Below are 26191 nucleotides of genomic sequence, written 5' to 3'. Positions count from 1 at the left end.
TCTGCGCATTCAGAGGACGCGTCACGCAGGCGGAAGTGCGCACACCGCCATTAGTAGCAAGATGGTGGCCACCAGGAGAGGAACACGCGTGGGCTCCCCTGTGAAAAATACTAGCGATGAAAACTCTGGAGCCACGGTATGTAGGGTACCTAAGTAGTTTTAACCATTTAGTCAATATGTTGCCGGGAAGCGTCAGCGTGTGATTGTAGTGCTTTTGTGTAACGTTACTTTAAGCAAAAATGAGGCGCCGCATGTGTCCACACATACCCGAGTAGCTGTGGAGAATTTGCTATAACTACTCAAATCTCTTTCACATGTAAAATGTTGTCCGTTCGTATTTTGTATAGTATGTTTTACGTTCTCCCTCGACTAAACACATAGGCAGTCATACTCTTTTCTTTAGCGCTGGACTGCATGTGGGACATGATTGGATCAACATGACTCTCCACGTGTGGTGTCCCTGTTATAAAGTTGTTAGTAAATAAGTAACGTTACTGTGCTAAATAAGTACATTTAACCCGACCATGTGTTTATATATAATAATAAATATTTTTTTCTTTCTTTATTTTACTGAAAAGAATTGAAAAACCTGACTTAAACTTAAAAAAACCTTGTACACATTCCTAGTGTATTGTAAAATATAAAATATATATAAAGATTTACACTGGCAGCTCAGAGCTGTACAGCAGCATTTAAGTATGAAATTGAATGAATAAATGTAAAATTAAAACACTACATAGACTTCACTATAAAATATACATTGATTCTTATTAAAGCTACTGTATTAAAGTTTTTCAGTCAAGAGCAGTGAGGGATTTTCTCTTTGTCTTTTGTTGTTGTATTAACTTTAAAGGGATAGTTCACTCAAAAATTAAAATTCTGTCATCGAGAAATGAATACAGGTTTGGAACAATATTAGAGTGAGTAAATAATGACATCATTTTATAGGTGAACTGTCCCTTTAATGACCGCGTGTTCACTAGGCTGCCTGCTGTCAATTTAAGACCTGCGTGCATCTAATATAGGCTACAGACACACCGATTTTACTTTCACTTTAGATAACTGACTGTGTTTGTTAATCTTGTGTGTATTTGACCGTATTAGCGCAGTAAGATTACTTAGTCCAGTAATCGCGTGTTTGACAGGCGTTTAGTGCGCGCGCTCGGAGAAGCGCATGTTAAAACAGTGCATATGCACGCGAATGAAGGCTGTAAAACGCATGCAAATAATGAACTTTCGTGATTGTGAATTATAGTGTTCCGTGAGTATAACTCTACCACTAACGTGTAATGTGAATGTATGTCGCGTTGTTCAGTATTGGGATGGAGGCAAATGATAGAATTTGTAGAAAAATAATTAATTAAATGCAAAACCGAAAAACTGAGTATTGTGGCATCCCTAATTATTACATAGCTGAATCTACTGTAGGCTACAACAGTAGGCTAGCCTGATATATTCTGTCAAGTTTTTAAACCAAACTTTTATTTTGACGGGTTGCCGTGACCTTTGAGTGTCTGTGTTCATGATATGACAGTTTTCTCAAATGAAACGGTAAATTCTCATGAAGGGACGGTTTATGTATTCGTGTCCTCATATAGTGACACACGGCAGAGACTACAAAGACAGCAAGCGAGTGTCACGCGCCCCGTCATTCACACAGAACATGGAGGAGTAATATTTAAATAGTATTTTGCAGTTAAATATCCACAGACACTAGTGTGTGTGTATGTATATAAAAAAAATAATTTGGCTACAGTCTGGAGCCCTGCGCTTAGATAAACACGGGAGCCACTGAACGAGCTGCGGGTACCGAATATACTCGGGAGTCGGTACTACCGGTACTACAGAAATGCTGGTATCGTCACATTTTGATAATTTCAGTACTGAAGTACCGGTACTTGTGACATCCCTTCCTCAAATAATCTGAAGCAAATGTTATTGTTCTCACAGCAGCCTACTCCTTCGACCAGAAGAACACGGCGCAGAACACTAATGGAGGAAAACCACTCCCAGGCGGAACTGACTGGCGACTCCCAGCCGGATGAGTCGAAGGATGACAGTACCGCCTCTTCCTTGGTAGCAAGTCCACCTAGAAGATCCACGCGTCTCCTTACTGACAAAAAGCAACCCGACTCTACGCATGAAGCTGATGTGTCTGAGTCTGATTCCTGCTGCTCTGTAGTTTCTAATGTGCCAGCAACACCTAGAACCCAACGGAGAAGTGTGGTCAGGGAGAAGCGCACTGCTCCGGGTGAGGTCTCCGAAGCCGAATCCTGCTCATCTACAGTGTCTGCGACCCATTCTCGTAGAGCCCCTCGCAGCCTGAGGAAACGTGTTCTGACTTCAGCTGCCTCAAAGGATGCCGAAAAGGTAGAGGACAATGAGGATCTCTCAGGGGCTGAGTCCTATAGTTCTGCTGTATCCCTCACAAAAGTGATGGACACTCGTCGGATAACGAGGAGCCATCGGAAGACTGCTGTTCCTACCACTGAAGCAGATCCTTCTGAACCGGAGTCATGCTCCTCCGGTGTTTCCGGCCTTCACGGCTCTGTGGTCCGCAGATCTGCACGAAAGGTAAAACCGATCGAGCCAATCCCATTGAGCTTGGAGGAAACCACAGACACCCCTTCTCCAATGCCCAGGAGAGGTCGTAGGCTTAAAACAGGAATTGAAGACGATGGAAACGACTCTGATGCATGCAAGTCCGGTCCCAGCATGAGTCCCTGGAGATCCACAAGGCGTCAGCCCAAACGCAACACTCTGGTTGGTGCATCCGATTCAGAATCGGGAGCTACTGATGTCTGCACCTCTCAGGGGAGCCCAAGCCCTCAAAGAAGAAGAGGGACTCCTTGTAGTAGCCGAACCGGATCTGCTAGTAGTGCCCATGCGTTTCCTGTAACCAGGACAAGAAGTAAAGCAAGATTGGCTTCTGATGTCAGTGACACTTCTGCTGCCATGCCTGAGGAACAGAAAGGTGAGGAGCATGAACTTCATGATATAGATAAGGCTGAAGACACAGTAGATCAACTGGACAGCACCATTACCATGGAAATCAGTGAAGCCCTAGAGTGCACCATGATTGAGGAGAAAGCTGAAGATACCACTGTAGTTATTGATCGGGATGAGCCCATTGAGATGCTAGAATCTCAGAGCAGCATGGAAGACATCAAGCCAGTGGAGGACCGTGGAACCGAAACGCCTCAGGAACAACCAGTGGCTGAAATCTCTGCTACACTAACTAAAGATGGAGAAGAACCTGGAGATGTTTCCATGGAAAATGAGCACGAGTTTGTGGAAACAAGCCATGCTTTTACTGAGCCTGTGGTGGAGGATATGGTAGAAGCAGCTGCAGAAGACCTTGTTCCAGATGTGGTTGAGAAGATTATTGAGGATCAGAGTTGTTCTGAATCTGTGAGGGAGGATATGGTAGAAGCAGCTGCAGAAGGTCTTGTTCCAGATGTGGTTGAGAAGATCATTGAGGATCAGAGTTGTTCTGAATCTGTGAGGGAGGATATGGTAGAAGCAGCTGCAGAAGGTCTTGTTCCAGATGTGGTTGAGAAGATCATTGAGGATCAGAGTTGTTCTGAATCTGTGAAGGAGGATACAGTAGAAGCCGCTCCACATGATTCTGTACCAGCTGTGGTTGAGAAGATCATTGAGGATCAGGGATGTTCTGAACCTGTGATGGAGGAGACGGTAGAAGCCGCCCCGAAAGATCTTCTACCAGTTGTGGTTGGGGAGCATGAGGAAATGACTGAGTGTGAGAAGAAAGGTGTAATAGTTACTGAGGAAGCTAATGACACAGTTAAACCAACCAAGGATGACGCCGTAACATTGAAGGACCTTGAGGGCCCTTCTACAAGCTCCCATACTCAAGCCATTTTGACCACTACAGAGGAAACTTCTAAGGAACCTCCTCCCAAGAAAGAACTGATCAGTTTACTCGACAGCAGTGAGGATGAAGACAGTGCTGATGAAGGTCTGTCTTCTGGGGAGGAGGGTTGTTCACAGGAAGCTGAAGATGTGGAGAGTGAAGACGATGTGATGTGCCCTGATGGAAATCGGATGTCGCAAGAAGCAGAGGCTCACGGTAACGGACTGTTTGTCATAGATACTAGACCTGGACTACAGCCTAAAGAACAGTACTATGTTGATGCCAAGCAAACTGAGGAAGAGGATGAGGATGATTTTGTTGATGAAGAGGGAGATGACGATGATGACGAGGATTCAAAAGTGCTCTTCGCTCCCAAAAAGCCCCTGTAAGTTATTTTTATGGCTCTTTTTGTGTAGTAATAGTATCGACTTGTAAATATTAAAACCTCTTAAATATTTAGAACTCTTCATTAAATATTTAAATGTAATATTTAAATTATATTCAGTCAAAACATCGTTTTTTTTCTCTCTCAGGATGCCACTATCTAGTTCCATTGACACAGGTCTGAAAATGAAGGAACTTGGTGGTTTGTACATCAGTTTTGATGGTAACAAGCCGAAGAATCTCTCCAACAATTCGAAAACCCAGAAGAACCTGAACAATCAGGATGAGGTAAATAATAATCAGACATGAGACATTGAGTACGTGTACATGGACAACAATACTCCGATATTAACCTGATTAAGACCATACTCTGATTGATTTACCATGTAAACAGCGATTTCTAATGACCTTAATCCGGTTAAAGTCACACTCGAAGTAAACGCAGATCAAATTAAGACATGTGGAGTATGCCTATTTTAGTTGCATTATCGTAAAGCATTACAGATATGTACACACCTTAATCTAGCTATTAGCGTCATGTAAGGAGTTTTCACAGAGCCCCTGCCCTTTTTAAAAATTAATCAAAAGTGCCCCTCTCAACAATCATCAATAATATTGTGGCCAATAAAACAGAATTTGAATTATAATCAATATAACAACGCGTACAAAACTGTAACAAAGCGCTCAAATGTTGGAAAATTCCCGTTTATCTTTTACGTATCTGTCAGTCTGAAAAGTCGTTGCCATGACGTGTTCTATGGTGCGTGTCTTGCTTGACTGCTCATTCTGAAACGGCCTCTTCTATATATTTTTCTTTTTGTTGTAATAATTCTGATCATTGTAAAAGTAAAATACAATAAGTTTGTATCTGTAATCCCATATTCATAATTGTGACCAAACTGTCTGCTTACAACAGCGGTCGGGAACCTCTAGGCATGAGGCATATGGGTCATTCAGTGAATGCCTGTGGCACGACGGCAGGAAAAAAAACAATCACGATTTTGAAACCTTTCTTCATTATTCATCATTAATCAAAGCTATTATTCGAAATGTAGGCTGACAAGAAGGAGGCAAGATGGGCAGTCTCTTAAAAAAAAAAGAGGTTTTATTTTTGTAATATTATATATCGTCTAATTTATTGATTAATCAATTAATCTATCGACTAATTTAGCATGATTTTCAACAATTTTACTTTAAAACATTTAACTTGCAACGTTGGAATTCAGTAGTGTACTATAAAAAAGTATAAATGTAAACAAGCCCTTGACAAAATGTAAAACTAAAAGAGTAAAAAGGTACAAATTTGTAAACCAACATAACAAAAAAAAGAGAATATCAGCGAATACTTTTTATATAATCGAATAGTGTTGTCTTGATACCAAAATTATGACTTCGATACGATACCAGACTAAATTACCTCAATACAGATACTGAATCGATACCATGGCAAAAAACTGTAAAAGTAATTGAATATGACAGAACTTACTAGTCATTGTTTTAGGGTTTAAAACTCACTTGGCCGGCATGTTCCTGCCCTGCCCTGCTTCACACAGAATATTAGGTCCGGCCCTTTAAGAGCTGCACGGACCAAATTCATTATAACACCCGATTTCTCATTCAACTCTGTATATGTTCACTAAAGACATATCCGACATATTTTTTACCATTCAAACCCAATAATCCGCAAACTGTTCTTATTAGAGTGCTGTCATTTTTAAAGTACCGGTACTAATACAATGTCATATCGTACCCAACTTACCATCGACTAATTAACAGCGTCGACACAGCCGATTGTATCGACCAATCGCGACAGGGCCTATATATATATATATATATAAAATGACATTTCAAACGGGAACAGGAACAGAATATTCTAAAAGCACCTCATGTAAACACCTTAATCAGAATATTGTCTTATTCAGAATAAGGTCAATAATTAGATTACTGCTGTCCATGTAAACGTAGTCATTAACCGCATGGGATGACATTTCAAAGCGTTTTGTGCAGATGTTACTGTTCAGTGAAGCTAAAGTTCATGAAAAATGTATTTGTGTAGTTGCTGAAAAAGAGTGTTATCGTTCCGGATTTTGAGAAGAGAGATGCTGTGCCACCTCACAAGGAATCAAAGCGTGCTGCTAAAAGCAAGCGGAAGGTGAGCAAACCAGCTCTTGAAGAAATGGATGGTCATATGGTCATGTTCTGCTTGTTTGGACTATTCTTAATAAATGCATAAAGTTAAAGGTGATTCAAATCCTTCTTTAACATTGTCTCCTTGGATAGCAATTTTTTTTTTTTTTTTTAAAGCTTTAATACTCTGGATATGTTTTCACTCAGATCATTGTAGCAATAGTGTTAAAATTAGGTTTGCAATTGTCATGCTTTTGATCTCATTGTTTATAAGCAATATACATATTTTTTGTTGTATCCAGGCGGAAAGAGAAAAGACAACTGGTGATGGCTGGTTCAACATGAAAGCTCCTGAATTAACAGAAGAGCTCAAAAATGACCTAAAGGCACTGCAGATGCGCTCAGCCATGGACCCAAAGCGCTTCTACAAGAAGAACGACAGAGAAGGATTTCCCAAATACTTTCAGGTCGGTTTGGGAGTCTTATCAGCAGACTTTTCCCCTCAAACAATTTTTCAAAAAGCCATTGTTTCTAAGACAAATAAAACAAGAATTGAGAATTGTAGCGTTATCAAAATACTGACTTTGCAATTAACCACAGGCATGCATGTTTAAAGAAAGCAGACAATGGCATATTGTTCTATTCTTTTGAGTAAAGTTTGGCTGTTTTTGTTTCAGGTTGGTACAGTGGTTGACAGCCCAGTAGAATTTTATAATGCACGAATCCCCAAGAAACAAAGGAAAAGGACCATTGTGGAGGAGCTTCTTGCTGATGCAGAGTTTAGGAGGTAAGTTAAAGAAAACGTGGCTGATTAGCTTTTATATGGAGTGTAATGTGATAAATTAAATTCATAACAATTGGCTTTTATTATTGATTGTGCTCACTATTGTTTAAAATTGTCATGTTCTAAAAACACATCTTTTCTTTTCTTTTTAGCTATAACAAAAGGAAATATCAAGAGATCATGACAGAAAAAGCGGCACAGTCTGCTGGCAAGATGAACAAAAAGCACAAGTTCCATAAAAAGAAAGTTAATAAATAATTTCTCAAGGCAAATCTGAATTTTTTTCTCCTGTTTTTTGAACGGGGCTTGGTAGCCTTTATAAAATACAAGGCAACTATATATTTTTAATTTTAGTAATTATTGAAAAGGCTTTTAATGTTCATTCATGTAAAAAAAAAAAACATGCAACTTGTACAGAGAAAAAAAAATATTTTATACTTTTTAAATTGCGATTGAGAGAGACTGATTACACCGCTGATTGTGAATTCATAATAAATCAGGTCCTAACCAAAAGTACTGCTGTTTTTCTTTTTCTTAACATATCAAGCGCCCACCCTCCTGCCTGATTTGGCATATGCAAGTATATTAAATAAGTGATTTTCAATCCTGGTCCAGGGGGACCCACTGCTCTGCACATTTTGTCTCTTATCTGACGCCCTCAGTGCCATTAATGAAGTGCTCACCTAATGAGCTGATGATTCGAATCAGGTGTGTTAAATAAGGGCGATACACAAAATATTCAGACCAGGATTTAAAACCACTGTATCAAATGACCAGTTGAACGTGTTTTTGGTCATTGTGTCCAGGTGCTTTGTCCACTCTGTGCTGGCTGTGAAGCATTTCTGTAGAGGTTCTTGTAGATTTTGCTCAAACTGTCCTCAAACACAGCTCTGTGAGGCTTCCCTGTGTACACAGCCGCTCTGTTAGTCCAAAATGTGCCGTTGTCTAAATGAACACATGGTTCTCCAGGAATACGCCTGCAGTATGGACAGGACAATGTTTATTGAACATCAAATTAAAATGTATAACTGTGCAAACTCAACAAATTCACATTTTCATGGTCACTGGAAATGACTAAACACTAAATTAAATTACTTGTGAAAGTGCCTTCAAGATTATGGATATGATATTTGACATTTGTTACATGTGGGATGTCTTGGTACAAAACTAAGTGTTTACACTAAATTATATTGTAATTATTACACATTTCACATACAAAGATTCTTTACATTTGATCCTAAAACATTTGAAACGATGTGCTGTTTACCTGTCCTGCGGCAGCCGGCTGTCAATCACGTCGTGGTTGGTGGAAACACATGAACTCTTCCTGACTCCCTCCTCCTCACTCTCTTCATCCTGACAACACACACACACACACACACTTTAGTCGAGGAAAATATTCACTAAACTGCAACAACAACAAAAGTTTAATCACAACATTGTACATTTAGCACAAAGCAGTGTTGCTGAATATCCCACACTACTTAAATTTCTCCAAAATCTGCTAATGCAACGAAGAGCGAAACTCTAATAAAAGCAGATCCTTTGAACTGCTTGATTAAAACTCTTTCAAATAAATCCTAGTCTTTCTGTCCTTTTAACTCTGGAGTGGATTACACATTTCCCTTCTCGAGCTGGGCTTTAGCCATGCGGCGCTTGGCACCTGACTGTGCCATCTCCCCTCTCTGTAAAAGACGAGTCTGTAACGACAGCCGTCAGCCTGTAGACCTCCCTCCTAGTGAACATGCGCTCCTTTTTCCTCTAAGGGAGGATTTGGGAAAGCTTTAGAGTAATTAGAACTCTTTCGCTTTTCTTTCACGTCGGTGTTCCAGCGAAACACGGCGTGGGCGGTGATGCGTTTAAGCAGCCCACGACTTGGGAAACAGAAAGAATGAGCACGTAAGGTGATTACCTCGTTCACTTCCTGGAAGACAGTGGCAGCACATCCTGACACAATGGATGTGAAGAATACAGAGCGCCTGACAGAATCAATGGAGGACGTTTTGAAACACTGACATGTGGCGTAATGAGTGTTTTGGAGAATCATTTTGCATGGGTTAATGTGCGCATAGAATGACAGCATTACATGCGGTTGCGATCTCAGGGGTGACGTACAAATGAAAGCTTGCAGCGGGGACCGGAGCGGTTTAGGACTCTCTGCACTCGTTTGTGGATCTCTTTCGACGGTGAGGGACTGGATGAACTCTGGAACCTGTAGAAAATGGAAAATAACTTAAATGAAAATTTAGTCTTTACACAAATATGAGCAATGAAGTCTTGAAACTTCACCAGAAAATCAATTTCAAAGTAATGGTTAGAGGCACAAACTTTAATGAATTTGTACAAACTATAAATCAATTTTTTTAAACAAAATATACAATATATATAAAATCACAAATACACTTTATTGCCAAAACTATTGGGACACCCCTCCAAATCATTGAATCCAGGTGTTCCAATCACTTGCATGGCCACAGGTGTATAAAATCAAGCACCTAGGCATGTAGACGCTTCTACAAACATTTGTGAAAGAATGGGTTGCTCTCAGGAGCTCAGTGAACTCAAGCGTGGGACCGTGATATTGCACAGGTGGCAACCTAAGTCATTCGTGAAAATGTCCTAACTACTAAATATTCCACAGTCAACTGTTAGTGGTATTATAAATGGAAGCAACTGGGAAAAACAGCAACTCAGCCACAAAGTGAGGCCACTTAAAATCACAAAGTGGGATCAGCGCATGCTGAGGGGCACAGTGTGCAGAAGTCGCCAACTTTTTTGCAGAGTCAATAGCTACAGACCTCCAAACTTTGTGTGGCCTTCAGATTAGCTCAAGAACAGTGCACAGAGAGCTTCATGAAATGGGTTTCCATGGCCGAGCATCCGCATCCAAGCCAGGACTCTAGAGCAGTGGAGACGTGTTCTCTGGAGTGACCAATCACGCTTCTCTGTCTGGCAATCCGATGGACGAGTCTGGGTTTGGCGGTTGCCAGGAGAACAGTACAAGTGTAAAGTTTGGTGGAAGGGGGATTATGGTGTGGGGGGGGGGGGTTGTTTTTCATGGGTTGGGCTTGGCCCCCTAGTTCCAGTGAAAGGAACTCTTCAGGAATGCTTCAGCATACCAAGGCATTTTGGACAATGCTCCCAACTTTGTGAAAACAGTTTGGGGATGGCCCCTTCCTGTTCCAACATGACTGCGCACCAGTGCACAAAGCAAGGTCCATAAAGACATGGATGAGCGAATTTGGTGCGGAGGAACTTGACTGGCCTGCACAGAGTCTTGACCTCAACCTGATAGAACACCTTTGGGATGAATTAGAGCGGAGACCTTCTCGTCCAACATCAGCCCCTGACCTCACAAATGCGCTTCTAAGAAGAATGGTCAAAAATCCCCATAAACACACTCCTAAACCTTGTGGAAAGCCTTCCCAGAAGAGTTGAAGCTGTTATAGCTGCCAACTCCATATTAAACCCTACGGATTAAGAATGGGATGTCATTAAAATTCATGTGCATGTAAAGGCAGGCGTCCCAAAACTTTTGGCAATATAGTGTATTAAATATTGGTAAAGATGGACTGAATATTCCACTCCCACTGATTCCTTTTTTTGTGTAATATTGATATTATATTGTGAATGTTTCATCCGGTTTTCTTGAATATGAATGTTTTCTTGTGTATGCTTTCTTATATACATTTAAAAAAAAATTGTGTGCATATAAGACATGCTTCATCTGTGTAGTTGAAGCATTTCCAAATAGCAAAACATAAAGTAAACAAAAAAAGCTAACAGTACCAGCTCTGAACACTAGTCTGTGCTATTGCCCTTACATTGGAGCGCTGTCATCTTGGGAAATATGACTTGTAAATTTCAGACCAGTTAAATCATGAAGTTAAATCACAAATACATATACAGAGACATTTATCTTCAGCCTTGTAGCAAATGCTGATATTTTCATTTTACGCATCTAAATATGCCACAAGAGAGAAAGAGGAGCTCATATGAGGAATTACCCAGCCATTTGAGGCGTGTCCTTGGATTTAGAATATCAAAACCTGCATGTGAATAAACTAGCAATATAATGATAACTCACTGAGCTTGTTTAAAAAGACCGATGGAGGGAATTAATTAGAGTCTATATTAAACTGAATATAGAGGTAAAAAGAGCAGCAGATCTGTATGAAAGGTCTTTAACGGCTGTAACGCAGGCAGGCTGTAAGATGGTCTTTATAATTACCATAAAAAAAGGCCAGAGAGGGCCAGTCTGAACTTTAGAAAACGTCGTTTCTTTAACTCCCCCCATCAGCAGCTCAAAAAGACGTGCCTGATCTCTCATTGTGCGAATCTGCGGAGTGAGCCTTAATCTCCGGGCCGGTGACTCCGGTCATGCTTTCAATTGACAGAATAGTATCACACATTTCCCACTATTTACTCTCAAGACTTAGATTGTCTATTGATTTTAAATGTTTGCTCTTGCCCCTGCGGAAAAGGCGCCGGCGGTAGAGAGACTAGCAAACAAACAAACAAACATTTGCTGGTTTCGCAGCCGATGTTCAGATCAATGACAAGGGTCTCTCGGAATTTATTAAACTGTGCGTCGGGTCAAACGCATTAGATCTCACTGAAACCCAATCAATAGCATTTCCTCTTGTTTTCTCAGCAGCTTTCCCCCCCTTCTCATAAGTAATGAACAAACATGACCAAACATCAGATTCTGTCATTTGAAGGTGAGGCAGTAAATTCATCTTGTCTGTTGTGTGTGATCACAATATAGATTTGTGGAATGGACGCTCTGTTTACTGGGCTTTGTTTTTATGAGCCGCACATTTAGTCAATATCACGTAATTGGAAATTCATTGGAAACGGGCGAAGGGGTAGCACTTTTAGTTTTGCTCGCTGCATGCTTGTAGGTTCGAGAATGCATGTCATGAAATATGGATTTTAGGAAAGGCACAAGCATGACATATTATAAACGCATGTATGGATAAATAAGTATAATAATGCTTGGTCCTTAATGGGAAAAAAAAAATTCAATCCGATGACAGAATCGAACAGGATGGCGAGAACAACGACTGTCTGTGCTAAATTGCTCTGCAGCAAATAGCGTGAATGCAGAATGAGTTGTGTCAAACATACCGTTCTCTCAGGGAAGAGCGGCTCAGGACTGGACTCTGGTCTCGGAGTGTGCTGGACACAGGTGTGGAATGCTCTATGGGAGATTTATTCAGGGAACTTCTGGCTGCCTGCTTGTATGCATCAGGGAAAACAGGGTCAGAATAGGCAAGGAGTACCTTACTGATCAAGCCAATCACTTTGTATCTTACCTGTGAGGGTTTTGATCTGAAACTTCCAAGGAGAGAGGAATCTAGAGAAGTTTTATGGGAAAATAAGGTGAAATGCATCCGCCACAGCACATAAAAAACATATCATAATACTTTATGATCACTAGTTGGTTCAAATACTGAAAAGAAGGATTTTAAGGGAAAGCTCATCCAAAAACGAAAATCATTAAGTCACTGGCATGTTGCTTCAACCCACATGACTTTCTTTCTTTCTTCTGCAGAATAGAAAAGAAGCTGCACTATCGGGTCATTTAACGTCAAATCGACCAAATTTCCGAAACTTCACCAGCTCAAATTTTCGGTTTTGTTCATATTTTTTCTGAATTAAGACAAACATAAATAGTGATGAAAGCCAAAATATAAAATGTCATGGATGAATATTCATTGAGAAATCCACTATTTAGTAAAGGGGATTATTTTATTATTACACATATTATCAGATTTGTAGGTCTATTAGTTAAATCTATTGACAGTCCGAAAATAGGAAACAGCAGTTTTCAAGTTTTTTTTTCTTTACAAGTTTGTATACATCTGGTATATTACTGATCTGCCTGCATTCAATTCTGTTGCATTATTTTCCTGTTATCACTTTAAAGCTGCTTTTAAACAATCAGCATTGTATAAAGCGCTATATAAATAAAGGTGACTTGACTATACATGTAACACAAGCAATATTAAAGATATCTTAATATCCACTAAGATATTTTGGTTCTTAAACTTTTCTTTTGATATCTTCATTTTGAAGGCCCTTTATGGTTTAATTCCAAAGATGTTGGGATCTCAATATGGCTCCAAGAAAAAAATGGTTCAAGTTTACACATTTTCAATGGTCAAAAACCAAATGTCAGTCACTTTGCATACAGCTGATACTTGGTGTAGTAGAGGAATGCCTGAAGAACAAATAATGTTGAAACTAGAAATGTGAAAACATCTGCATCGAGTTCCTGCCTGAGTACCATACATATTATTTTTCCCAAGTTTGCATGCCTGTAACTCAAGAACTAATAAAGATATCGCAATATGATTTTACATTCTGGTTCTTAGCAAACTTTTCTGTTGGTATGTTCATTCTATAAGGCCCTATACAGCTTAATCCCATAGATATGGGGATCTCAATGCAGCTCCATGTCCAAATTGTTAAATATTACCCATTTCAATGGTCAAAAACCAAATGTGGGTTTTTATGCCCTTGCTGAATAAAAGTATTAATTTCTTCTGACCCCAAACTTTGGAACAGAAGTGCATTCAGCAGGGTCAAGTGGGGTCCAAAACAATACATTTTTCAAAATATCCACAGAAGAAAGTCATATAGGTTAGTGTGATGTTGACCTGTGAGGTTTTTGCTCCGTGGTCGCAGTTGTAGCGGGCTTTTTTTAGTAGCAGACCGAGACGTAAGACACGTGGTGGATTCCATCAGCGACGTGTTTGGGCTTCGGGGCACCTGCAAACAGAAGATGCAATCAGCTACGTTGCCTATTAAAAGATAAATAATAGCTCATCTCCGATTTGGCAGGTGAAGCGACATGCATCAACACTACATTGACACACAGACCATTGATTATTCAAATGAATTTGACTTTCATTTCAGTTAATCACTTCTCTTGGAAGGTGAAAGTGAGGAGCGAAACTTAAGAGGGAAGTTATTCAGACTCAGGTGTCTGTGTATAAACTCAACTCTCAGACTTCAATTAGTCCATTGGCACTTCATTTAAATAGTAAAGTGACCATGCAAGTTAATGAAACAAGCTATTTAGTTTTCATGCAAAACAAGTGTGCCGACTTTAAACACACGTAAACCGAGCGCGCTAATCTGCTGAAATAAGAAGGAAGAATTTGCTAATCACGGCCTGACTCTTAATTACTTAGGTTAATTGTAGCCTGGGGATTTTCTTTGAAAAGGCTACCCACTTTTTAAAAGGCCTGTGACAGAAAATGCCATGATGATATCAGACACAAATCCAAGAGCTGCCTTTTATACAATGACAGCTTTGATATTTGCACCCCGGGACGTAATAATGTTTTAGAAAACACGGGAAAAGAAACAAGAGGGAGAATTGATGTTTTAACTTCAGTCAAGAAAACAGGTGGAGATTTTGACACGGCTGTCTGTCTCCTGTAATCAACGCCCTCACAGGAGAAATATTATTTGACAGGTATACAAATATAAAATTATAATAAAAATATAACCGCATACATGTTAGCTGACCTGTGCTAAAGTTATCAAAGATAAAAACTACTCAATAAACACTCCTTCTATTGTTTTATCAGTCAATTTCACCCACCACGAACGGAGCCTGAGGGACCGTCTCTTTCTTAAATGTGTAGGGCCCCAGTTTGAGGTGGTTGAGTCGTTGTCTGGCCTCCTCGGACAGCTGACACATCTTGCGGTGGGTGTAGGGTGAAGGAGCACGGCTTTGGGAAGCAACCGTTGGCTTTTCGTATCCACAGGATGGAGCTGTGTCTGGTTTCTTCTTCTTTGCGTTTGCAGGGCAAGTTCTCACACGACAGGGCTTAGCAGTAGAAGAACGATTACATAACTGGATAGGAACAAAGACATATTCATTTAATTTGTATTAATAGTTGAAATAATTTACTGAAATTACAACTATATCAAATCAGTTTTGGAAATTTAAATGTAGCTGAAATAAAACACAAATATTAGATTTTTAAACTTAAAAAGTTTAATGAAAATTAGAAATGAGTTTAAGTTAAAGTAATACAATTACTGAAACTAAAACTGATATAAAACTAAATTAAAAAGTTGCAATAGTCTTTTCTTCCCTATTGTGTCCGAGTGAAACGCCTTCTCGAACAAGATAAAATGTAAGGCGGGACTTGATTTTGTCCATCAGGAATTGATTGGATTGTTGTCATTTGCTATTCCTGTGATGTCATGTGAGTGCACTCGCATCAGTAAATACGTCATCAGAGAAGAGATGTCACTGCAAGAGGGAGGGGAAGTTCTTTTCATTAAAGTGATAGTTCACCCAAAAATGAAAATTCTGTCATTAATTACAGGAGTGTATTATGAGCGCACATGAATAAGAAAAAAACAACAACCTTGCACTGATCAAACGATTCTAATAAATACTGCAATGTTTCATAAAAAAATAAGAATTGTCAATTTTAATTTTATGGTAAATAGAAATATTAAAGCTGCACTATGTAACATTTTTTCAGTAAAATATCCCAAAACCACTAGGCCAGTGTTATATATTTTGTTCAGTTGAGTACTTACAATATCCCAAATGTTTCCAACTATTTGTAAATCGTGAGAAAATTGCTATTTTAACCAAGGAAGCGGGACGTGTGAGGAAGTTGCCTGTCGATGGCGTCATTTCTGCGTTTCCCTCGGTTTCCGGTTTTATTTTGCAGAAACGCTTTACTCTTACTACAGTGTGCAACAAGTGTCATAGCAGTCGCCGAGCGAACGCACAGAGTAACTTCATAATATCATTTGCAATACACTCAGATGTATCTAATATGATAAACAGAGCTGCGTTACATAATAAAAGTCCCGGCGGCGACTATGCCATAATAACAGTCCCGCTGCTCGTGAGGCGTGTGTTCTGCTCTTCTTATTAACAATCGCTCCAGCGGCCTTGCTCAGCTCCCACAACACTCGGTCCTGCTCTGCTTCATACTACATTAATGTTAATAATCGCATCCATGAACATGATTTCTGCCCGAGTCCTATCCCGATTCTTTTCCACCGGCTGTGAGGTGAAGACCACATGTCCCAAGATTCTGCGCTCAAACGTGGCGTCATCAAACTACGCCTTTGTTTTGAATAGGCGACCTCTAGTGGACGGAAAAGTTACATAGTGCAGCTTTAAAGAAAAAAAAAATAAAGATGTCAAAAGCACAACAAAATACTAAAGCGTAGATTAAAATAAAAACTATAAAATAAAAGCTAATTCGAAATATTAATATTATTTGTAAAAAGGGATAGTTAATACTATAATAACACAAACAGTTGCAGTACATGAAGCAAAGTGAGGTCAAAGAGGCCATTAAACAAACAGAAAAATAACACATTTTGTGAAGATGTAAAGGGGCATTGTGTATGGTTGCCAGGGCTTGATATGTGGTTGCTAAGGTGATTGATTTGCTATGCGGTCGCTACTGTGTTTTGGGTGGTGGCTAGGCAGTTGCTAAGACTACCCACACCTGTTTACATGTTATTGTGTTTCCCTAAATGTTTTTTATTGCCCATTTTATCATCTGCCAGCAATAAAACATTGATTTGATTATGAAAAGAAATAGTGCACCTCTGAGATATCATTCATGTCCATAGCACAGTTAACTGCCAGAATTTAATACTTAGGGTTCGGGTCTGTTCAGATCCCTTAATATTATTGCACGGCCCCCGTATTTTTGGAAACAATCCTAATTTGTCTGTCTGGTGTCACTAGCGGTGCAGAAATGACACTCTTCACCTTTAAAATAAAAGAAAGAAAAGAAGATCCCAGAGGAAGAGTGTATAAGGTCACGCTTTATTGTAGTGATATTGAGAACGCCTTTCTGTTCGTACGGCGCTAATCCACTAATTTGCTTGTTATGTACACATGTAACCTGATGTAAACCTTTCCTCAGTGTTCCAATCTCACCTTTGCAGGCAAATGACTTCAATAACTCTAATCTCAGCTAACATAATTCTGAGCCCCAATAACTCTGTTCCTGCAGGCGCTGCCAGGGTAAATACGTTTTTAAAAATGTTAATTGCATTTGATGGCCGGCCTCAACCTAATATGATAATGGCATTACATGGATGTAAAAAACAACGATAATTTAAATGCTAATTGGAACATCCTGGCATATTAAGTCATTTCTAAAAAACAGAGAAAGAAAAAAGTAAATCCTGATAGCGATTGCCGTTTGAAGAGTCGAGATTTAATGAAATTAAACTAAGTGGCTTTTTCTCCTTTTATTCTTCTCTCTCTCCCTCTCTCTCTCTCTCTCGTCTTCCTTTTCTTTGGACGGAGGGACAAAGAGGCCGTTTTAAAGCAGGAGTCGTGCTTGTCTGATGTGATTAGTGGCTCGGCTGGTGTTGGTAATGGGAGATAAAGCCGGATGTCCTTGAAACAACAAAGCCAGCACCACAAGTAGCTTATTAAACAAGAAACAAGCGGCGTTCAAATGCATGCAAATCGCGCTGAGAAAGCCCGCTTTACAGAATGCCATGTCAAGTCCGAACTAGAGACATCCACAAAGGGACGACTGACTCGCACATGAAACGGGCCCGACGAGACGGTCAACAGCACAAGCGGTCTAACGAGGGTCTGGGAAACTTGACATGAAGGATGCAGTCTCAATCAGAGATTCTAAACGGAACGAGGGGTCCGCGGGCATGTAATGGAAGAAACAAATTGGACCGGTCAAGTCCAACTGATCAGCGCCGATCCGGGTAGAAACGAGCCAATTCTCTGTAATTACCAGCGCTGTAAAAAGAACATCCTGAAAGGGGGTGTGAGGCCACTAGAAGGACAGCAGCAAACAGAACAAGTGGCACAGATGGCAGCGGACAGTTTGATTGACAGGGAGACCCATCATACTCCCACGTACATCTAAGAAAAGCCTCGTTACACGAAAGTCATTTGATCCTTTTCGTTTAAACCGCAGTGTTTCTTTTCATTCATAGCACCGCAGATAATTGCTCTGTTCCAAAACATAACGAGAGGCAGCATCACGTGGCCGTTCCAGAAGCCGGGAGCCTTAAAAGGCAGCTGCCTATGTAGGCAGGCGAAGCAGTACACTAGGTTTTGGAACCGAGCTAACACCAGCTGCAATATAATGGCAATAACAAAAGCCCAGAGACTCACAGACATGGCAGGCTGACCGTGTTTCACATCACACTCCTCAATAATAGACGTCGTCGAGAACTCCACTTTGGGAGAGATTCCCTGGGGGAACGAGACAGGAGAGATAGAGAGCATGGGAGAAAAAAAAAGCATCACAAAACTTTTCGAATGATGAAAAGACAGAGGGCAAATGCAGATAATAACACTCTTGGCAGATCAATTTACCAAAACAATCTACGTCTTCAAGCAAATAGCGGGAAAATGGGACCGGCTTTTAAGATGCATCAGAGATATGACAAAAACGCTGAAAGGAAGACACACGCACGGGGAAGGAGATGGATCTCTTCATCAGAATCTCTCTCTCTGGGCCGGGGCTTCTGGGAGTCAAACGAGGGCCTGGATACAGAAACTCCCGGGTGTCATCGTCAAACGTGGCCAGGATCTCACCCTCTGCACAATCAAATGAAAAATACATGATGGAGTGGTGAATTCTGTCCGTTTTCTTGACAGCTCTGGGTAATTAAGTTGTTTCAGGGTAATAAAGCTGTTTCTTTGCGTTTTAAAGCAATAACGCAGCAACAGAAACGAATGAGTGTCAGATTGTGTGCAAAATCAAAATCTCAGCCCAAGAGACCTCCATTGAAAGCAGCATGATTTATGCATACAGTAATGAGAGTGCTCGGTCCAATAATGTATGTATTCCCTTGGTTAATTTTTGAAATTGTACCAGTGGGTCTAAGAATTCCGCCACTGCGTCTGACTGCAAAAGCTGGAAGCCTTCAATCAAAGCCGAGCTCAAATGTAATGTTTTCAGTTTACAGCACTATGCTGGAGAACTCAATCTACAGTCTCAAACATCTGTCAGTGTTACAGCTGGAATGGATGTGGGATCTTACCTGGAGGAATGAGCTGAATGAGCTCTAAAGATGTTGTATCATCTGCAGAGGAGAAAAAAAAAAAACATGACGGAAAGGTATATACGTTTATTGATCGGAGGGTTATGAAAGAACACAGGACTAACTGAAAACAGCCCAAAGGATTCTTACTCTCCAGATGCTCGGCTACAGCTCCTGGGTCAACCACTCCCACAAAGGTCTGTTGAAGAGGATGAAGAGGAAAGAAAACAAGGAAAGACAAATAGTAAGATAGCATATGTCAAAGGCTAAGATTAATTCAAGTCGTTTTGATAAAGTCTCACCTTCACAAACACCATTTTTTCATGCAGCAGCAGAGGGAAAACTGGAGGAACACACTTGGACTTCTGGTATTGGCCCATTATCCGAACACTAACATAAAGGTCCTCTTGGGATGGTAACACCACGCCTGGACAAGTGATCTATAGGAGATAGGAGGAAAAACACGTCATCTTTCATGGAGCTTTGCCATTACATCATACAAACAGGACGTGAGGCATACAGTTTCACTCCAAATTTTCTAGTTTTGTGCACATTTAAGCATTTTACTTTGTATAAAAAATGTAACCAAACATATTCAAGTCGTCATGAAACGGAAGTTGCAATATTCTTCACTATTGTGATGCATATCAGCGACAGAGTGAAACAGGTTCTGGAATGGCTAAAAATGTAGGGCGGGACTTGATTGGAGTGTAGGACGTTGGGCTTTGCTAACTAAACGGAGGGAGATCTGAATGTCAGGTTTCAGTCAGTTGTGGAGGATATTTAGTCCTATTTAGTTGTCATTTTGAAGGGGAAAGGAGGCACATGAATTAAAAAAAATTATGTGCACAGATAAATCTTTTATAATAATCACAGCAATATAGAGTGGTGCAGGTATGACGGCAGAACCTGGAAGAGTGATTCGCCGCTGGTTCCTTCGAGAGGGTTTTATAAAAGGGTTTTGTGTAAAATAAAGCCTGTGGAAAACAACTTGACAATACCTTATATTATATTTCTCAGCAATAAGGCGGTAACATCGCTGGTTTTGAAGTAATTCAACTCACAGCTTCGTGTTAATATGGGTAGACGATGGTAATTCACACACACATCTCATCTATTTCTCTCTCTTTCCATAATTAATTCAAATAAATGCTATAATTCATTAATTTAAATAATCTTACGCACTACTAAAAATGTACTTAACCCTTAATCGTCCCTTGGGGTCCAGCTGACCCCACTGGACTTTTCCTCCATTTTTTAAAAGTGTTCCCTTCATCTCAGGGCCATGAGACTCGGTGACTTTTCCTACATAATCTATCTAAACATGCACAAAAAATCTGGGCTTGATTTGGTTGTTCTAAAGGTTGATTGACCCCACATTGAAAATGAATGGGAAAGTGTAAAAACTACATTTTTTTCACTTTTTTTGTCAATTTTTTTTTACTAAATCCAGTATAAATCTGAAAATTTCCACATTTATATCAAGGTCTGGTCCTAGAGCATAAACACAAAGTAGAACAAACTTTCTGTCTCATACACACACGCACACACACACACACACACACACACACACACACACACACACACACACACACAAACACACACATGTGTGTGACTGCAACAGAGAGCATTTTTATAGAAACTGGCAAATAAAATCAACAAAACTGGCATAAATCTGAAAGATTTTCATACATAAATGAAGTACTAATACTAGAGCACAAATGCAATATGGAACAAGCATGTTCACTCGCACACACACACAAACACAAACACAGGTGTCTGGAGCATTTTTTTGGATTTTGGCAATGAATGGGAAAATGTAAAAAATGCTTTTTTTTTCACTTTGTTTGTAAAAAAAATCAACTAAATCCAGTATAAATCTGAAAATGTCTACATTTATATCAAGATCTGGTCCTAGAGCATAAACACAAAGTGGAATGAACTTTCTGTCTCATACACACACGCACACACACACACACACACAAACACACACGTGTGTGACTGCAACAGAGAGCATTTTTATAGAAACTGGCAAATAAAATCAACAAAACTGGCATAAATCTGAAAAAATTCCATACATAAATGAAGGACAAATACTAGAGCACAAATGCAACATGGAACAATCATGAGAAAGAGAGGGAAAAGGGCAAATAAAAGAAAGATGAAAGGCAGCTTAACTTTTGCATAACTTCCCTATGGACCTCTATTGGATAATGTGGTCATTGCACTCTCTTTCTCTTTAACTATAATTCCTAAAGTTTTTCCACAAACCTACAGATGGCGGTATTCTATCCCTAACACATAGAGCAATGTCCAAAAACTATTTATATTTATTTAAGATCATCATTCAAGTGATTTTTTCATAAAAAAATGATTTTTAATGAGCCAATTTATGACATAGTTAAGTATTTGTGCAGTAAATAGGTAAAAAACTACCAAATACCCACAAAAACACAGCATAAATGTATAGTTGAGAAGTAAATAAAAAAAATGATATATAGTTTTCCATGTAAAAAAATTATATTTCCTTATGCAATCGCTCTGTAAAAGTTTGGGGTCTATCTGACCCCAAGGGACTCAAACGTAAACCCTACTTGAGGGGCGATTAAGGGTTAAACAACTTATTTGTGTCAACTCCGTCAGACGGATTAAAAAGTATGCTATTTTAATGTGATCCATCCAACAACAGTGTAAAGTCTTCAATTATGTATGTAATGGTGTTCAGTAAAGGAGCTAAGTGAAAAAAATACATTCTTCTACATTTTAATAACAGGGTTATTATGAACAATCCAGTTCCTAAATTCCTTAATTTTCTACCCTACCTTTTAATATTAAATATACACCGATCAGGCATAGCATTATGCCACCTTCCTAATATTGTTTTGGTCCCCCTTTTGCTGCCAAAACAGCCCTGACCCATCGAGGCATGGACTCCACTAGACCCCTGAAGGTGTGCTGTGGTATATGGGAGCAAGATGTTAGCAGCAGACCCTTTAAAACCTGTAACTTGCTAGGTGTGGTCTCCATGGATCGGACTTGTTTGTTCAGCACATCCCAAAGATGCTCGATTGGATCGAGATCCGGGGAATTTGGAGGCCAAGTCAACACCTCAAACTCGTTGATGCTGCTGAAAGAGGGCACAGCCACCAGGGAATACTGTTTCCATGTAGGTGGTGTCAAAATAACATCCACATGGATGGCAGGACCCAAGGTTTCCAAGCAGAACATTGCCCAAAGCATCACACTGCCTCCGGCGGCTTGCCTTCTTCCCATAGTGCATCTTGGTGTTCCCCAGGTAAGCGACGCACATGCACCCGGCCAACGTGATGTAAAAGAAAACATGATTCATCAGACCAGGCCACCTTCTTCCATTGCTCCGTGGTCCAGTTCTGATGCTTTCACTGTTGACGCTTTCCTTTCGGTGGTGGACAGGGGTCAGCGTGGGCACCCTGACTGGTCTGCGGCTATGCAGCCCCATAGTCAGCAAACTGCGATGCACTGTGTATTCTGACACCTTTCTATCAGAACCAGCATTAACTTCTTGAGCAATTTGAGCAACAGTAGCTCGTCTGTTTGTTTGGACCACACAGGCCAGCCTTAGCTCCCCATGTTCATCAATGAGCCTTGGCCGCCCATGACCCTGTTGCCGGTTCACCACTTGGAGCACTTTTGATAGATACTGACCACTGCAGACCGGGAACACCCCACAAGAGCTGCAGTTTTGGAGATGCTCTGACCCAGTTGTCTAGCAATTCGGCCCTTGTCAAACTCGCTCAAATCCTTACGCTTGCCTATTTTTCCTGCTTCTAACACATTCACTTTGAGGACAAAATGTTCACTTGTTGCCTAATATATCCCACCCACTAACAGGTGCCGTGATGAAGAGATAATCATAATATTATGCCTGTTAATGTCATAATGTTATGCCTGATCGGTGTATATAACCAATGTTCTTAGGTAAATCAGACATAAAATAATATAGTTAATATTTTAACACAATAAATGGGAAAAAGATTAAAATCTTTCTTTCAAAAAATCTGACTTCATCTGAAGTACTGAGGGAGTTGACAAAGGTTCAACTGAGGTTACAACAACTGATTGACAAGACCAAAAATGAAACTCATTTTTAAACTAATACTTAATACCACAGTTTGTTTTTCTCCTTTTTCACAGCCTTCTTTGGTCATATTTACCAAGGGTATGAATAATTTCGGGCTTGACTGTATATAGCCTTGAGAAGTATAAATTAGGGTTAATTTACTTTAGGGTTACATCTCCTGACCATCTAAGACACATTCCCCCTGGTTCACAGACAAGGCTTAAGCTAGTCCCAGACTAAAATGCATGTTTGATCTTAAGTTTAAGCTGATTTTAAAATATGTCAGTGCAATTGTTTTATCTCAAGATGCAAACCAGTAAAAAAAAAATCTAAGACACGTTTATAAATTACTTAAATGCCCCAATTGAAGTAAGGCCTAATCCTGGCTTAATCTAAACCCTGTCTGTGAAACCGGGCCATTAAGTGATACAATGAGTGGAACGTAAGGAACCAACAACAAAAACAACTAAGTTAGATTTTAAAATGTATTAAAAACAATTGTTTTAAATAATTTATTTTGTTGCTAACATCCTTATATATTTATTTCTTTTTGTCTGCCAGATACACAATAAAGCCTGCAGAAAAAAGTTTTGAATATTACTTGTCTTGCTTATCTCCGAATTTAAAGCAACCACTTCCTATTCCTAGTTACGTTTAAGTATGAATGTCTGTAGTGTGATCATTTTATTAGTACAGCATAAGAAAAATGAAAAAAATATATATATATATACTGCAGAAGATAATTTCTCTCAAATTCATGATGCGCTATATAAAAAATAAAAGCAAAAGCTCAGTCTGAACTAAAAACGAACAGATGCTAACAGCTTGGCTAAAACAAAAATCAAGGCGCTTTGCTTATGCACTGCTTTTAACAAACACCTCGGAGGCTGGAATGAATGCAGGAGTGTTTATTAACATGTTTCTGCTAGTTGCAACTTTGATTGATGTCTGATGTACTGACTCGCTCCTCCGTGATAGCAACTTGTTGCTAACAGTATGCTAACACGAAAACTGCTATCATAACACACGCAAATTGGAATATTTTTTGTTTCTGTTGAAAATGGGACGCGTGCTGATATACTCACAGCTTGGATTTCCAATTCGACCGTGCATTTTAGCGCTTTTTGTCTCATTTGTGAGGCTGAAGGCGTCTTGGGCGGTGTAAGTCCGCCCATGTTTTTTAAACTTAGTTGCTATGACAACACAAAAGCCCAAGCGGCCGTGAAACTGCGTGGAAATGACGACACGAGCAAGTGACAAAATAAATATGGAGGGAATAAAGGCACTGGTTTTAGGCAGAAGTTTAACAAAGTTTTTAAATGTTACAATAAGACAGTTGTAATATGTGTTGACATTTGTAAACATGATAATGTTACTTGTAATGTTTAATTATTTTAAAAAATGTAGGCTACCCCTGTCTTTATTTGTAAATGTTTAAAACCGATATGAAAAACATCTTCAAAAACAACTTTTAAAAATATATCTTCCGAAGTATGGATCCCAATTGTCATATTGATGGTTAAAACGAAAGCAACAGCTGCTGTAGTTAATTAACCCTTTTATGGATAGAGGTCACTGCAGTGGGCAGCTATTCAAAAGGCCATTTTCTTCCGCATACATGGGTTTTGATTGCACAGTTGCACATTAACCACTACAGTGGACACTAATGCATCAATGCAAAATTGATGCAAAAAGTCTATGCAAAATACATTTGGAGGGAATAAAGGCACTGCTTTTAGGCAGAAGTTTAACAAAGATTTTAAAAGTTAGAAAAATAAGACAGTTGTAATGTGTGTTGATATTTGTAAACATGCTAATGTTACTTGTAATGTTAAACTTTTTTCATGTTTAATTATTTAAAAAAAATGTACCACATTTTTACATTTTTGTAAATGTTTAAAACCGATATGAAAAACATCTTCAAAAACAACTTTTTGATTGCACAGTTGCACATTAACCCCTACAGTGGACACTAGTGCATCATCCTATATAAGGCAAGACATTTTTTGTGAAATTTTTGTTTTCACAGAACGGTGACAGCCAGTCCGAAATGCCAAGTTGCACTGGAAAATCCATCCATTCCTTCTATCCTAGGAGACTCTTGCAGGTAAAAAAAATAAAATAAAATGTCATATCATTGTTTAATTGTCCAAGTATTGATTTTAGATTGGGAAGAAATTCTGATTAATCTGTCCACTAAATAGGACATTATTCATCACTATATTTCAGTAAATTTAGTTACATTTCATACTATTACTGTGTGACTGTTTTATATAGCACCTCAGCCAAAGAACCTGTGAAGAACCGCTGAAGAACCAAAATTTGGTGCTATACAGCACTTAAAGTGGTTCCCCTATAATTACGAGCCAAAGAACCACTTTTAGTGTCATGTAGCACCATTTTTTTAGAGTGTAGTTCACTTTAATTTTAATTTTAAAGTAGACTAATCCTTTAATGTGATACTTTACTCGTTACATCAAAAAAGTAATCTGATTACATAATGCATGTTACGCATGTTCTTGTAATGTGTATGCATGTAATGCATGTTCTTGTAATGTGTCACTTTACTTGTTACATCAAAAAAGTTATCTGTATATCTAAGGCACATTACTTGTAATGCATTACTCGTTACATCAAAGTAATCTGATTATGTAATGCACATTACTTGTAATGCATTACCCCCAACACTGCTTGTTTCAGATGAGATTTGAAAACACCTGATGGCTTGTTTTTATTTTCTCAGTCTGAAAACATCAATAGATAGATGTAGATTTCAGTCTCAGGTTTTCTCAGAGATGAACGCTACGGTAGAAATGTGTCCATTTTGAACATAATCAGAATTATCAGCTAATAAAGGTAAATCAACATACTTTGGTAGACTGGATGTCTA

At 39.3% G+C, this 26191-nt stretch overlaps 2 protein-coding genes across 3 annotated transcripts; one reads left to right on the top strand and one right to left on the bottom strand.

Annotated features, from left to right (window-relative positions):
- The first annotated feature begins 43 nt into the window (after positions 1-43).
- dnttip2 (deoxynucleotidyltransferase, terminal, interacting protein 2) lies at positions 44-7679 on the top strand. The gene is made up of 7 exons (XM_079827795.1): positions 44-136; positions 1951-4259; positions 4408-4546; positions 6315-6410; positions 6688-6852; positions 7063-7172; positions 7322-7679. Exons 1-7 carry the CDS (start codon positions 62-64, stop codon positions 7425-7427), a joined length of 3000 nt encoding a protein of 999 aa, XP_079683921.1. The 5' UTR covers positions 44-61; the 3' UTR covers positions 7428-7679.
- spata6 (spermatogenesis associated 6) lies at positions 7232-24522 on the bottom strand. Of its 2 annotated transcripts, none has more exons than XM_079827797.1 (13): positions 24387-24522; positions 19505-19642; positions 19353-19401; positions 19203-19244; positions 18632-18756; positions 18328-18408; positions 14788-15042; positions 13835-13946; positions 12488-12528; positions 12300-12406; positions 9285-9381; positions 8437-8525; positions 7232-8146 (listed from the first exon to the last, which is right to left on the bottom strand). In XM_079827797.1, exons 1-13 carry the CDS (start codon positions 24474-24476, stop codon positions 7963-7965), a joined length of 1410 nt encoding a protein of 469 aa, XP_079683923.1. In that variant the 5' UTR covers positions 24477-24522; the 3' UTR covers positions 7232-7962. The 2 variants fall into 2 exon arrangements, with proteins under 2 accessions (XP_079683923.1, XP_079683922.1); XM_079827796.1 differs by having other exon boundaries at positions 7235-8146; positions 12300-12409; positions 24387-24501.
- Positions 24523-26191: the final 1669 nt, after the last annotated feature.

Source organism: Gobio gobio (assembly GCF_949357685.1).
Source record: "Gobio gobio genome assembly, chromosome: 10".
In the NCBI taxonomy this organism is placed as follows: Eukaryota; Metazoa; Chordata; class Actinopteri; order Cypriniformes; family Gobionidae; genus Gobio; species Gobio gobio.
The sequence above is the reverse complement of the archived record's forward strand: the minus strand, read 5'-3'. Positions and strand labels throughout refer to the sequence as shown.

Excerpts from the sequence above, each read along its gene's own strand:
- dnttip2 (XM_079827795.1), top strand. The coding sequence starts at position 62 with ATGGTGGCCACCAGGAGAGGAACACGCGTGGGCTCCCCTGTGAAAAAT. Across the intron at positions 4,260-4,407 it reads TTCGCTCCCAAAAAGCCCCT|GATGCCACTATCTAGTTCCA; the intron begins GTAAGTTATTTT and ends TTTCTCTCTCAG. Across the intron at positions 6,853-7,062 it reads GATTTCCCAAATACTTTCAG|GTTGGTACAGTGGTTGACAG; the intron begins GTCGGTTTGGGA and ends TTTTTGTTTCAG.
- spata6 (XM_079827796.1), bottom strand. The coding sequence starts at position 24,476 with ATGGGCGGACTTACACCGCCCAAGACGCCTTCAGCCTCACAAATGAGA. Across the intron at positions 18,757-19,202 it reads CATTCAGCTCATTCCTCCAG|AGGGTGAGATCCTGGCCACG; the intron begins GTAAGATCCCAC and ends TTGATTGTGCAG. Across the intron at positions 18,409-18,631 it reads AGAGATCCATCTCCTTCCCC|GGAATCTCTCCCAAAGTGGA; the intron begins GTGCGTGTGTCT and ends TCGTTCCCCCAG.